Below are 15019 nucleotides of genomic sequence, written 5' to 3' on the forward strand. Positions count from 1 at the left end.
AAAGAGCATAGCCAACTGTAAATGGACCGTTTGCTGATTGCAAAGCTCCGAAGAGGCGTTCTGCCGCCTATTAAAACTCTCATGCTTCCAACATATTTCCCTCTCAATTGCTAGAGGGTGATGACGGGAAGGGCATAGTTACTCACCCCTCCCTCCACACCCTCTTCGACATATTTTTTTGCGCATGGATACACTCCAAGGCGTTCTAATGAGCCGACAGCTAAACGTGCACCTCTCCTCCAGTCGTTGCCGAAGCGCGGCTGGGATGTAAAGAATGGTGGCTTCATAAAGCATGCTTCATTTGATCATCAAGACTTGATGAAGAAGTAAGCTGCAGTCTTACTTTAAGGCATTCAACTCTCTCTCTCTCCCTCTCCCTCTCTCTCCCAGCTGGGTATACACATGCTCACTCGCACAAGCGCTCTGCCTCTCTGATACAGACTCTCTACTTAGTGGCTTGGAGAGAGGACTGTGGCTCACAGCTTCTCAATGAGGGGATGCAGCCAAGGGAAGACAGAGCGCTCCTTCCTCGGGAGCCTTCCGCTGCATGCGTGACAAGGAGTGTGAGGGTGGGGGGTGTGCACAAAAGAAGCTTCCCAGTCATCGCAACATAGGAGTTCTACTTCACGGAGAGAGCAAGGCGCGACGGCTGGGGCGGCCGAGAGGAACGGAGATCTATCTCCACGTGTGAAGCTGATTACTGCCATGACATGATGAGCCACCGCTTCCTCCATCCACTGGGTGACACAGACCTGAGGGTGCGCTGGCTTTGGTGACTTTTGTGTTTCCAAGGAATTCAAAGAAAAGGAACAGTGCAGATCCAAAGGACGGAAAAGAACAGTCTTGGCCAAGCACCTTTTGTTCTGGGTTCGGCTAATTTGGAATTTCAGGCAGGAAGGTTTCTACAGGATGGATGGATTGAAAGAGTGAGCCGGCTGGGGAGTCAGACGCTTGAACCGTGACTTGGTCCTCTGAAACTTACTACTCAGGTAAGGGTGTGGATCATATTGGAGGGCCACCTCTGGTTTTGGGAATTTTTCGAACTGGAACTTTGACACATGCTGCTCTTAGCCTGGAATAGACTGAATTAGGTTTGTCACGCAAAAATTCAATTCTGGAGTGATATGTGTTTTAAAATGAGCAAAGTTGACATGCAGCTGTTATGTCATGTTGGTGAGTGGCTTGCTGCTGTTGTGCGCTAACAACACGTATGCATGAATGTGATTACACCCATGCAGGTCCTCAACCTTGAATGACAAAAACAAAAACTGCGCTTTTGTCGAGGTGAGACACTGACGGCTTCAAAAAATCTCTTCAAAGGTTGCATTTTTTTCTTGGCCATTATAATATTGGACATTTCTTCCTTTGGTATGATATTTGTGTAAACGGCTGTGTGGCTAATTTGAGCTTCTGTTACATATTTTCTGCAGAGATGTGTTCCGCTGCAGCCAACACCTGACCGTCTTTGCCCTACAGCCCCAAAATGCTTTTGCATAAAAATATTAATAATAAACAAATGCTAAGCAGGTTGATCTGCTGTAACTAAGAAACAATATATAATTGAATATCATTTTTTTTCCTGGATGGATATAGTAATTAGCCTTGTCACACTTTCTAAGAAGCATTGCGGTGGATTCAAAGCAAGCACAAACTAATAAGACCTAGAACGGGCAGTATCTTTTATTAAATCGGAGGTCAGCGGTGTTTTTGTATGTCAAGACGGTGACCGAAGAGCATTTTGTTCTAAAAACGTTTGGTGACTTATTTTATCAATGAACCAAAAATAAATCTCTGGGTTTTTTGCAATCAGTCCCCGTGCTACGATACTACGATTTCCAAACGTCGGAGTGTAAATCAAAGTATGTGTTTGACAATGATCAGTTAAGGTTCTCCCTAAAATCATCTAGTAAAGGTTCCACATCAGCCTTTACCCTAAACAGAATCAAATGGACAAAACGAAGACGTGTATAACTCAGATATGAATCGTTTTATTTTTCAATTGAATCTGTGTGGATGGATGGATGGATGATTTTACTCTTGTCAATTAAGTGTAATGCGATCAATGTGTGGGTTTCTTATCGGACTACCTAAAAAGCAACTCTCACACACAAAGAATGGGTTGATTAAAACAATGGAGACAGGGCAGATTGCTAGGATTGTGCAACATCCAGTCCATGGTAGAGCTCATCTCAGCTGAAATAGGCCAGTGAAGAAAAAATTGATTGATCCAAAGACAGAAAGTTGCATTTCAATAAATGTATTTAAATACATAAACAATGAAAACAAGACTGTTTGTTTTCATACAAAGTATTAATGCCTTGTTAAAGTTCAAAAAAAAAATTCTGAAGTACGCTTTGTCAGGCTTCATCTGAGATTTGGGCATCATATGCCAAGTGGCATTGATTTTTGGGGCATCGGAAAGGTCTTCTTGCTGAAGTTGCAAATTCTCTTTTTTTTTTTTACCTTGCTGGAATTTTGGACAGTGTTGTCATAATGGCTGGCATTGTTTCTCTCCAAGTCAGCTAGCTCACTGTCAGAAAAGAGGCCAAGCATTGGGTTTTATATCGGCCAATTTGCGGTGATGCCGATGCACTCATAGTGGACGTAACGAGGAAAACTGCTGCGGTTGTTGCCCTGACTATTTTTAACAGTGCTTCTTAAAACCCAAAGTCCAATGATGGAAGATGGCAGCTATGGTGGGGTTATTTACCAAATTTTTAGTTTTACTTGGAGTGAAAATGGATTCCAAAAAAAAAGATACTTGCTGGAAAGAACACAAGCAAGAATCGTATCAATAACAGTCTCCAGTGACTAACTGTAAATAGCAAAGGTCCCTCCTACAAGTTAACCCCTGATCAAAACAAATCCATCTGCAAAGAGGCAACAATAAACTTGAGGAGTAATTGTTTCATACAATGAGCCAACGTTCACATCAACAAAACAGTAAGGAAGTAAAAATACATCAGCAAAGAAAAACAGCCTTGCTCACTCCAGAGAATTGAAGCATCGTTAGAATTGAAACATCTCAAATTCCCGAGTCCTTCTTTCGATTCCTGTTTGAAACGATACATTTTTCTTTCTTGACCACACGATGCCAGAATTTACCCCCGCTCACCGATTACGATTTACCGCGTGACGACACCATCCACATGTTAAATGTTCTGCTCTGTGCTGTCCCGCAGAATGTCCTGGTTTTTGGCAATGTGGGTCAGCCTCAGCTTCCTGTTGCTGTGCCAAGCGACACTCTACCAGAGCATCCAGCAGCAGCACGTGGCCCGGCCAGGTCGAACTGACATTCTCACCCTGGGTAAGTGTTCGGCTTTTGTCCCATTTGAGCTTTTCCAACACGGCGTTGGGATGTGAGGTGTGACTAGCTCCATTGGGGCCGCACTTCCCAGCTTTGGCTGTGTCAAAGCAGCTGCTGCAATATGTCAGGATGATTTGCTACACTTGTGTACTATTCCATGATGATTCACCGTGCTTGCAGCCATACATGCGCAAAGAGGAGTGGTGACTAATTGTGCCTTTAATTTGCTACACAGTTGCTCGTCCTCGCATGTTCACATACGGCCGTCTATGACGGGCTGCACGCTTTGCCACCGTGACATTTTGTTTCTACGTTTCATCCAACGTTGTGATAGCGAGAACATGATTCGGGGTGAGAAAATGGTGACAGTCGCACCCTGAGTCTTATTGGCAAATGACTACAACAAGCTAGAGGCAAAAGCCTCCATTAATGTGCCGGTAGCCAAGGGAGCTTTGATCTCGGTGCCTGGGATGGAAATGACAATTATGTTTCCCTCTTTTGTAATGAAAACCTTTGGCAATTAAGCCAGACGCCTTCTGCACTGCAGGGGCAACTGAGGAAGGAAGCAGCCTAGGCAGATTTAATTCTCTGATTATGGAAAAGCTTACTAGCATTGGTAATGGTGTAAGAGGGAGTGTCACGGGTAAAGGGAGCTTTTTTAGTGGAAAGCAGAAAAGGCTTTCTTTAAGTCTCTAACAATGAGCGTTCCATTCCTTGCTGAACTGTCAGAAATTAGCGGGGGGGATTCTAGGCAAAAGCCAGGCGGCTGTTAAGTAGACGCTATCTTCTACTTAGTTCTCGTTGTGCTATGAGTTGTGTTTGATGTGTGGGGGAAAAAAAAAAAGAAACTGTTTTTGAATGCTGGTGGCTTTAAGCAGCATGTCAGAAAACTCTCTTGCAGAAGTTCCAATATGAAACAGCTGACGTGTAAAAATTCAAACCATGCGAAGCCCTCCAAGTATTGTTAATTGAAACAAGAGGTTGACGGATGAGCGATAGAAAGATAGGAATGAATTTTTAAAGGATAGATTTCATTCCCAGCATATTTTTTCTCCTTTATTCTGGCTGGTGGCAATTTGGGTTTGGTGCCAAAAATGTACAAGTACGTGCAAGCCTCGGTAAGTGTCTTGTGAATAATGCAGTGGTCCCCAAGGGGAAGAGCGAGGGGAAAAAAATAGCCTTCCTCTCTAACCTCCGCATAGATCTGGAGGAGTCGTCCGGGATGGTTTCGTCTCAGGAAGTTTCCTTGTCAGAGTCACTAACTGCATAAAAATGCGAAGAAGACGTGTACTGTACACTCTTTGCACATTAATGCAGAATTTTCTTGCTGACAGCATTTCGGTTTGACATTTTCACGGATCACTCGAGGATATCGGTCGGAGCTTTGTTCGGGACATATTTTGATCTTTTCAAAGATCAAAATTGTTGTATATGTCACTAGGCTGATTTTTATCTTCAGGGCTGAATCAGAGCCCTGAGGGAGCGTTGGCTGCAAGAGCCATCAATTTGTTTTTGCTTGTTTCTACTATAAATAAGGAAAAATGTTGAAACCGATCAATGTTCGATAATCGGTTTTGACATTTATTTTTCTTCATCTGTGGGATGTTCGTCAATCGCAACTGGATGCTCGCCATTTTTTAAAACCGCTGCCGGTTGCTGTGGCATCCGTACAATTTCCTGCTTGGTGTCGTTCTTTTTCGTCGAGGATTAAGCCGACATCAATCTTACTCAGCCGTTGAGTGCCACTAACCAGAACTGCTTTCTCAAAATTGAAATGCTATGATGAATATTTGAATTAGAATTGATTTTATAATTTGAGAGTGTCTCCAGTTTCACTGAGGCCAGTAGCCTCAGATATAAATAGACGCGGCTGCGTGGCACATCCAGATGCCTTCTTGTAAAAGTCATCGCCCCTTCTTTGACGCTCTGTCGTCTAAAATCAAAACATTTATTTCCGTTCTGATGATTGCCTGCTTGATATTCATCCGTTAGACACTTAGAATCTAGTGAAATGTAAAATAATTGATTTGGAAAAAATGTCAACTAAATCAGTGTGAATATTATCAAGGTCATGTTGAGCTCAGTTGTCTTGTCCTGTTGAATAAGGTTTGAGAAATGGTCCTCGCTACTCTATGCAAAGAAATTGCTGACATTGCATACCGCAAAAATGAGTTCAAGATCTTTATTTCATTTTATTTTTGCTTTCCTGAATGTTTCCTTGACAAATGGGTGCACTGAGGCAGAGATTGAGTAACCAATCGCTTGACTGCTCTGTCACCTGTTCAGGAAGCGGCACGGCGGCACTCTAGCTGGCCAGCCTCTAACCTCCCTCGCGTCCTGCTCGCCCGCCCCGAAGATTGATGGCGGCCTTATTCTGTGCAGCCAATTCGGCTCTCTCTCTCTCTCAAAATAATCCACTTCATTGACAGATGGGCTGAATGTGACATGACACACACAAGCTTTATACACCTGCTCGCGTAACCTGTAGAAGGAACAGCCGAGAAACCGGGTCGGGTTGGACATTAAATAGAATTCGCTTGTATTACAACGCAAGAAGTGTCACCAAGTGGTTTTGTGCGTTTGTCAGTGCTGCCAAAACTAATTGCTGCTGTCAAATCTCAACATTCTTCATTCATGTTGTGTGTGTGATACGTTGTCGTGGGAAAAAAACCCAAAGGAAACATTCTTATTGTTAAGACAAAGAATTCATCAATGCCCAGAGGGACAGTCGGACGATAAGAGCATTTTAGCTAGCGTCTTATTTTGTTATGAATCTGACAGAGCAGTTTACCAGAGCCTCAGATCTAATAGACGAGCGTTATTCCCGGTCCGGGCGCAGCTGTAAAACCGGCCCGTATCTCTTTTGAAGCAGCGTGGTGCCAATGTTGCCTTAACCATTTTTTTTTTTGTTTTTTGCTCAATGTGCGCTCACTTGAAGACACAGTTGCAGGCCCAGATTCTGCTGTTGTTGGTCACGTCAAGGTGATACCAAGGCAAAATTCTTAGTCTTAAAAGTCAAATTATGGACAATTTTGAACCGTTGTTTAGCGTTGGGCAATGTCTTTGTTAAAAAAAAAAAAAAAAAAAGAGCCAATTTCAGAGCGAACCCTAAAAGACTGGACTGACTGAAGTTGATCAATCTTGACAAGTTTTTATGTTATGATTTTTTGCTGCCTTTTTAAAAATGACTTGGAGAAGAAAGACAAGCCTCATTTACTTGCAAAAAGCTGTAAAACTGCACCGAGGCTGTACGTATCCATTAAACTTGAGCTTTTTATTTTGAGATCCAACGCTTGCATTTTTCCAGTAGAAAGAAACAAGATGCAGCGCGTACAACCTTGAGCTTTATTTCGGGTAACTGCGTTTTAGCAAATGAGGGCGCAGATGAACTGATTCTCTTTTTCAACTTGGAACTCATTTCCATCTTTGAAGGAGATTCATCATCGCAATCGCTGTGAGTTAGCGGACGAGATCCACAAATATGTATGTGGATTTTTTTTTTCTACAATTGTCTGAATTGATAATCTTGCGGATTCTCCTGCGGAGGTGTTTGAGCTCCTCTAAAATTCATTCATCGATACTACCCACTAGAACATCTTTCCACATAAGCTGTCCGAGCTTTTAAGCCATTAAATCAGCTTAATTTCCATCCTCATTATAGTGCGGGGACTAATTAGTGTGGGAAATTTATGGCTCAACAAAATTCAATTAAATTCCACCACGTGAATAGATGCTGCGCTAGTCATATTTTTATGATGTTGTTGAAAATAAAACTATCTGACAGGCACTGAGAGCTCATTGGGAACACATACATGATGTCGCGTCATTTTTTTTCTTTCTCCTTGAGTGTACAAAATGCTGAAGCCTATTTTGGAACACCCAAATGAATGTTTAGACTATAGAATCACAAAGCGTAATATTGAGACTTCTCTGTGTCTTTTGGCTGTTGTCAAGTGCCGAGTCAAGTTTCGAAGGTTCTGGAGAGTCGCTTAGTGATTGAAGAGTCATTCAACTCGGCTAGGCGAGATGACGCCCTTGAATGAATGTATGTCTTTCACCGGTCTCATTTTTTTATTTATTTTTTTAGAATAGCATTCCGTTTCGGTTGACATTGTCCGACCGGAGAGGTATCAGACTCCTCATTGTTGCGTTTTTGCCAAATTATCAAATGTTTGTAATAATTTGATTAGCCTACTCATCCACATGAAGTGGTTATTTAGAAATACTGCTAATGACAGAACACAACAGATGAATACCTCTCTGCCATTTATCAAAACTCAATATTGTATTTATAAAAGCTGGAGTGTTGGAAGGATCACAGACCTTGCTTCTCGTTGCGATCCTCAAAAGAGCAGCGACGCTTTTCATTTTTCAGCCACCTTGTCTTTTGTGCTTCTGTAATCTTCCTCCACGCTAGAGTAGACTTGTTTGGCAAACGGAGGACTCCGGTAGAGAGCTAATCAGCAGCTTGTGATTTCGCTTTTGCACACACATACAATGCCCTATGTGGTAATGAAAGCAGGCAATAACTACCGGATCATTCAGGTGCCAAACGGTGCTCTCTTTGCACCCCCCGACCCTCACCCTCTCACCTCCCTCCATCTCCTCACTGCTATCAGCCCTTCAGACGATTTGTCATGGATCAGATGAGACAATTTGTCATGGATTAGTGCACTTAAATGTCTGTGTGATGGTGGAAGCAGTCACTGGAAAAGCTCAGGAATCCTATTACACTGCGTTTTATGGCCAGAAAGACGACTGGGGGGAGTCGAGGTTGAATTGACGCTTTTCTTGTGTACCGGTTCTCTACTCTACCCACGGCGCGTCATCAAGCATTATCAAAAACACAAACTCCATCCATAGGTCTAAATTTGGAAGCGCGACCAAACGATGTGTCTATGTAGAAATCTTATGACAGATGTCAATGGGGAGTCAGGATTAATAACAGTAATGCGGTAGGGATTTTTATTTTCGAAGAATCTCACAGCAACACTACTTTAATTGCTAACATCTTGGTGACAAGTTCAGGTTTTTTTGGGGGGAGGCAATGCTCTCATTCCAGTTTTGCATTTGTTTTGACAAAACAATGGTCGTGATGTGTAAAGATTTGACTTTCTATTTTAAGAGTTTCTGTTTTTGTTTTCCTGCATTGTGTTTGTTCCAAGGCCTTTCACCTCATCTCATTTCCATACGGTGTCAACCATCATTAGCATCTTTAGTTATATGATAACAAATGCAGGTAGGTTCTTTCTCTCAAACTTCATGTCCCAAAAGTCCTTTAGAACTTTTTTTTTTTTATAAAAGCAGAGTAGCTATCTTATGTTAATGGAGAAAGGGAATGTTCTAGCAGGTAATTGTGATGCAGCAGTGCTACACAATGGCATCATTTAAATCCACTCTAGAGGGAAAAATGGGCCTCATTGACTGTTTTGTTTCTGCTCGTCTCGCTTTCTTTTCATTTACTTCGCGGCAGTCAAATTAGGTTGTCTCGACTGTATTTCTTAACTGTGTCTAAATCTCTTCATGTTGTTACTTTGCAATCTCTTTTTTTGTTCACCTGATAGTGTTACACGAAAACAAATACAGGCGTATTTGTGGTGACAGTTATGGAAAACTGCCAGCCAGTGTATTTCGTAATGGGGCTCTGTGATATAAATGATGTCTCCACTTTGGTGCACTTTGTGCAGTCATGTTTCCTCATTATATTCAAATTTAGCAGCATATAATCAATTTGTTGCCAAGGTGACTTTGGACCGTGCGAATCCTTCATCCGCGCCCCGGTGGGGCAAAAATTGATTATTGGGTTTGGAATTATGGAAAGACAAATTCTCTCGCCTGCATACATCTCCACCTTTCTGATGAGTGATTGAAAGCCTGTCGAAATTCTCCACCTAGGCTTGCTCGCTCAGCATTGACTTTGGTCTGTTTGTCTGACGAATATGTGTGCTGAGGCAGGCACATATTGTTTTCTAGACATTGGCCATCTGACCCAAAAAAATACTGTAGCTGTTTTACCTGCTGGCATTACATGTGCCAGTCACTTGTACACAATGCTGACAGACTGTGAAAAAAGCGGGGCGAGGGGGGGACAATTAGTATCCAACGGCTCTGCAATGTGTCTTCATTTGCTCCAGTATCTGCAGCACATGTCGGCTTCACTGAGCATGGCTCAATGCCCTCATACCTTCCCGCTCGGTGCCTGTTGGCCAGGAGAAGAGAATGAAGAATGAGGTGGCATCTGCATGTGACTGTCTCATGCGTAATGACCCAGAGGAGCTGTCTCACACTCTCCTCGCCTCTCCTTCATGCTTTTTGACCCTCACAAAATTCAAGGATTTGACAATATACAGCACTATCTAAAAAAAAAAAAAAAAACGAAACAAAAAGCTGAGCAAAGATACTGTCCACATGATGAAATATATTTCAAGTCACTCAAGAGCAATATGAATGTATGATTGATGTACCGCTCTTGCCGTTGCCCGGCGACATCAGGGGCTGAAAGAAGCTTTAGTTGTTTCCAGGTTTTTGGAACAAAAAGACCTGCAATTATGTCTGCGTGTGGCGTATGACCAAGGATAACTTTTTCTTGGAAGCAACTCATTTGAATCACTAAATTACTCAGATGCGTACAAAACGCTAGGATTACTATTCTTGAAAGCCGATGGAGTTGAAAAGCTTCCATTGTGCAGTTTTTGATGAAGATATATTTGCCCTTTCCTCAATGGATGTCTATCTGACTCACAAATGCATGTTAAATGGTTTAGGTAATAGAGCTGGACCTCTAATTTGATTCAAATGTGTTTTTTTTACGTTAGCTTGATTCCAACTTTGACATAGTTTGAAACTTCTTACCTTCTAAAGCCTCATTGCGTTGCATCAGATAGACAAACATGAAGGCCGGTGTGTAGAAACATATCACCAAGGCTTGCGCTGTCAAGAATGGAGATAATCACTGTTTCAACAAATTCAGCTCCGGATAACACTACCCGTTATATTTTTACTGCCTTGATTTCATTGTGAAATATCACAAGTACCTACTCGTATGTTTTATATTGCAAGCTGTCATAAGAAGTAGAACGAAATGCACATCTACTCACTTGCTTCGATAGTCTTGAACAGTTATTTAACACTACCCAAACAGACGGGACCGAAAAAGATCAGTAATGACCCAAGCGGAAAGTGTGACTCGCTCTCTCTGGCTTTAGGTCACGCAGTGTGACTAAATTCAATAGCTCCAATATTGGTTTTAAAATGTTTGGCACTTCTGCCTCAACATCACAGCAGTCAGGCAGGTGCTAGAACACATGTGTCAAACTCAAGGTCCGGGGGCCAGATACGGCCCGCCACATCATTTTATGTGGCCCGGGAAGACAAATTGTGTATCAAATTCGTGTGCCATTACTAGAATTGCAAATGGTCTTCTGTTTTTTAAATATTTGACCAGTTTTTATTCGTCTGATTTCAAAACCAGTTATTTGTCAGTTGGTTTTGTAGCTTTGACTGTATATAATATGAGGTGCTCATACATTTATTTGGGTTGACAGTCATAATGGCCCTCTGAAAGAAGCTATGACTACAATGCGGCCTGCGAAAAAAATGAGTTTCACACCCCTGTGCTAGAAGGACGTAAAGCCGCTTGCGTCTTAGCGCTAATATTAGCCACCACTATTACTCATTGACAATGTCAGTCGCTTAAGCTTCTCATATGGGAGACTCACATATGGCAGAGCATGCATCGTGGTGAATGTTTTTTTGTCTAAGCTTTTATTATGAAGTGTGACTCTTAAGGCAAATCTCCTCTATTTGAGTAAATCCTTGGAAAAGCAGCATATTGTTGCAGCAATGGTGTTACAATTTAAGATGACTCGCACGAGTGGGCAGTTGTTTTTGGCAGCAAATAAGATTTGTCACCCACACTCACAGCTGGGACAGGATGAAGGTGGTGCATCTTTAAAGAACTCTGTTTGCGTCGCTGCTGTTATGTGGTCAGTGCAAGGAGAACAAAAAAACAAACAAACTGAAAGCAGTTGTCATTTTCAAAAGTTGGACCGACCACCAAAGCACCTGAAATGAACCCAGCACCGCTTAAGCTTTAAATCAATCATGAGAGATTTGAACTTGAGAAGGTTAAAGCTCGGTCAACAGCCAGTTGAGAACGACGCAAACCTCTGAGTGTTTCCCCACTCAGAGGTGTGATGTGCCAATGTCGGTGCTATTGCTTTAATTGGAGGCTGCCCACAACTCCCTCGTAAGGTCTTACGAGCGTTCTCCAACAAGCCGTGTCATCCTAAGGTGAATTGGTAGAAGCCGCCGAGCTGAGATCTCACAACTCCCCAGTTGCAGTCAAGGCTGCTTTTGCCAGGCAACTCAAATTACATTCCTTCTATATGCTATCGAAGCCGTAAAACAGAGCCATATTCCTTTTCATGAGCAAAGGGGCTCTTAAAACGGCAATATGGCTGCCATCATCTACATCAGACTACAGAAATCAACATCACTGCTGGAAATTGGACTGTAACTTAAGCAATTCTTTGACAACACAACATAAAAAAACACGCACACAGAAATACTGAAACGAGACATGAGCGCACTGCCCGTACGAGATGTACATACTGATTCAGCCGCAGACAACTCAGTCCTCAGATGAGGACCACAGAGCCCAGAATCTGATTCAACTGATCATCAGATATGATTGTAGTTTCCAACACGCAACTGTTAGAGCTGCTTACAATTTTATTATCTGGACCTAATTTGTTCCAACATGTGAAATAAAACAATGCATCATTAGGTCCATGTTGCATTGACTGCCAAATGGCATGTGTGTAAATCCTAGGAAACTGAATCGGACCAAATGAGCAAGGACGATTGAATTTTGGTTTACTCTGGAGCAGGGGTGTCAAACTAATTTTTTCGCGAGCCGCATTGTAGTCATAGTTTCTTTTGGAGGGCCATTATGACTGTCAACCCAAATAAATGTATGAGCACCTCATACTATATCCAGTATAAGCTACAAAACAAACTGACAAATAACTCCTTTTCTAATCAGACGAGCAAAAACTGGTAAAATATTTAAAAAAAAAGATATTTTTAAAAGTCTAGTAATGACACACGACTTTGATGCACAATTTGTCTTCGCGGGCCACATAAAATGATATGGCGGGCCGTATCTGGCCCCCGGGCCTTGAGTTTGACACATGTGCTCTAGAGGATAAAGAAAAGTGCTTTGCCAGTGAGGAAAAATAGTTCCATCAATCATCATTTGGGTTCCCATCTAAATGCTCGTTGCTAGCCCAGCATTACTTTCCCCTGGATAGTTGTGTAGCTAGCTACCAAGTGGTATTCTTCACGAAATGTATTAATATGCCTTCAAGATAAGGAAGTGAGGAACTATTTCTGTATAGTGAAAGGCAAGCCATTGTGAGAGTGAGTCAGCGAGTATCTCGCTCCTCCTGCAACTCACACTCGGCAGATGGAGGCCTTTTAAGACTTTATTGTGGTGCTCATGATAACATAAAGCCCGTTTTATTATTTTTTTCCCTTTATATGTGACCCATCATAGAATATGAATAATGCACCATTAGTGACACACAGCGACAGTGGGCAGATTTTCAGTGCCAAGGAAACAAGTTGGAGGTGTTCAGTGCTTCAACAAAAGCTTTTGCGTTCAAAAACGTGTCTCTAAACCTGTCATAAGATTTAAAGACGAGACTTTTCCAGGGCATCCAGATCAGCTTTTTTGGTGTACAATGTACAAATACAATTTTTTTGTCTTTAGTGCTCAATGTCAAGAGTAATCTAGGATAAATTAAAAATTCATGACAAATTTGCACTTCTTCAGTATCATTATTAGAAATATTATTCCGGGAAGTTGACAAGTGGCTAAGTACAGTTTTGTGAATGCCAGAATGGGAAAAGAAATGTAGGTATACACGGAACGTACGAAGGTTATACATCCTTCCCTGTTAACGCGTTTGGGTGAGACGAAAAGCGCATTAAAGCTCTCTTTGATTTTATTTTTAGTGTAATTGTTTTGGCTTTTCTTCCTGTCTTGTCACAGGGTGGACATATTTTGCATTTTCCCATTCAGCCCATTATCTCGTCATAGTGGCGAATCCATTTTTAAAAGGTTAGACATTAATGGCGAGAATTCCCTCCTTCTCTTCCTCCCACTTCTCAGATAGGAGATTACACATTTCTCCTCGAGCAACAGACAGAGACTAATCCGCGGTGTGCGATATCGGGCGCGTACTTGCACGGTGGCTGACAGCTCTGCTGGGCCAGCTATTTGATATCGGCCATTTAAGAGACGGCAGTAAAATTGCAGCTTTACGGAGACACTTAACACAAACACATTGGTACCAATGGACGTCTGACTGTTGTAGATCAAAACCAAGATGAAATAGTTTGAAGGCTTGGATGGATTGTGCTACCAAATTATTATTCAAATCATAACGTGGTTAATAATACAGAGATTGGTTTCAAAATATCTTCTGAAAATATATTTCCTTTTTCTTATTTTTATAATCATTATTGCAAGCATTACGGCTGATCAGGGTTCTTATACCGTATTTTCCGCACTATAAGGCGCACTGGATTATAAGGCGCACCTTCAATGAATGGCCCATTTGAAAACTTTGTCCATATATAAGATATATACATTTGGCCCGCGGGCCGGACCTTGGACATGCCTGCTGTAGTGGCTCAATATTGGTCCATACATAAGGCGCACCTGATTATAAGGCGCACTGTCGGCTTTTGAGAAAATTGGAGGTTTTTAGGTGCGCCTTATAGTGCGGAAAATACGGTACTCAAACTTTGACATTTTTTTCAGACTACAATAATAAGAAAAATAGAAATTATTATAAATAATAATAATAAAATAACAATGCAGATGATGGTCGCCTCCATACAATTCACTATTCCCTGATAAATTTACTAAAACATTGGTTACAACTTCTGAGTGTTGAGAAGTGATCGTGCTACGTAGCGCCGCCTGTGCTAGCTCGTTATTTTGTCAGCTTCCGGTTCTACAATAGTTCATTTTTATTGACCCCCAAACCGCTAGTTCCTTACACAAAATGACACTCGTCATTACGTTACGTTCCTCTTTAGGGTGTAACAGATTTTCATGCGCTAATGTAATCTCTTTGACACCCAAGTCCAAGACTTGTTACGCCAGCTTTATTCATTTGACACAAAACGAAGCAAAACCAGCTTGTCATTCCAAAATCTGACGCATGACATGTAGCACAACGGCATGGGTGTGTGATCTCTCGCACTGCTCGCTTTCTTCTGTCACTCTTGATGAATCTCTGTGACCATCTTTGCCACTTGAGTGCCCCCAGATCTATTTCCATAAAAGCTGTAAGAATGTTGTGCGTGACATTCACTGATTTGAGTCCATGAGCCCAAACTTGCGACTATTGAGAGTGTAGCTCGACAATGTTTCTGCTCAGATCCTCCTTTTTAAGCAAGTGTTTTGCTCCTAATTCAATTAATCAACCCTTAATAGACTTTACACAATGTCTCTGTAGGACGCTCGATCGATGAGTGATCCCGTGAAGCATGACAAAACACATGGTCACGCACATACGGTACAAAGCAAGTGCTGCAGTATTGATTGACAACAAAGATTTTATTTTATTTATATCAAGCTCAGACATAATCATACCAGAACCATTCCTCTGTGAATGACACAATTAAGTGCAAAAG

The 15019-nt window shown here is 41.9% G+C and overlaps 1 protein-coding gene across 2 annotated transcripts in view; it reads left to right on the top strand.

Annotated features, from left to right (window-relative positions):
* The first annotated feature begins 328 nt into the window (after positions 1 to 328).
* The window catches only part of LOC119122923 (chemokine-like protein TAFA-1), a 70927-nt gene continuing 56236 nt past the window's right edge, over positions 329 to 15019 (top strand). Inside the window, exons 1-2 of one of the 2 annotated variants that reach the window (XM_037251617.1) lie at positions 329 to 989; positions 3183 to 3307. In XM_037251617.1, coding sequence (XP_037107512.1) covers positions 3184 to 3307 — 124 coding nt within the window. In that variant the 5' untranslated portion in view covers positions 329 to 989; position 3183. The remainder of the gene's footprint in view (positions 990 to 3182; positions 3308 to 15019) is intronic. The other variant, XM_037251616.1, reaches the window with a different exon arrangement.

Source organism: Syngnathus acus, chromosome 5, assembly GCF_901709675.1.
Source record: "Syngnathus acus chromosome 5, fSynAcu1.2, whole genome shotgun sequence".
NCBI classification, from domain to species: Eukaryota; Metazoa; Chordata; class Actinopteri; order Syngnathiformes; family Syngnathidae; genus Syngnathus; species Syngnathus acus.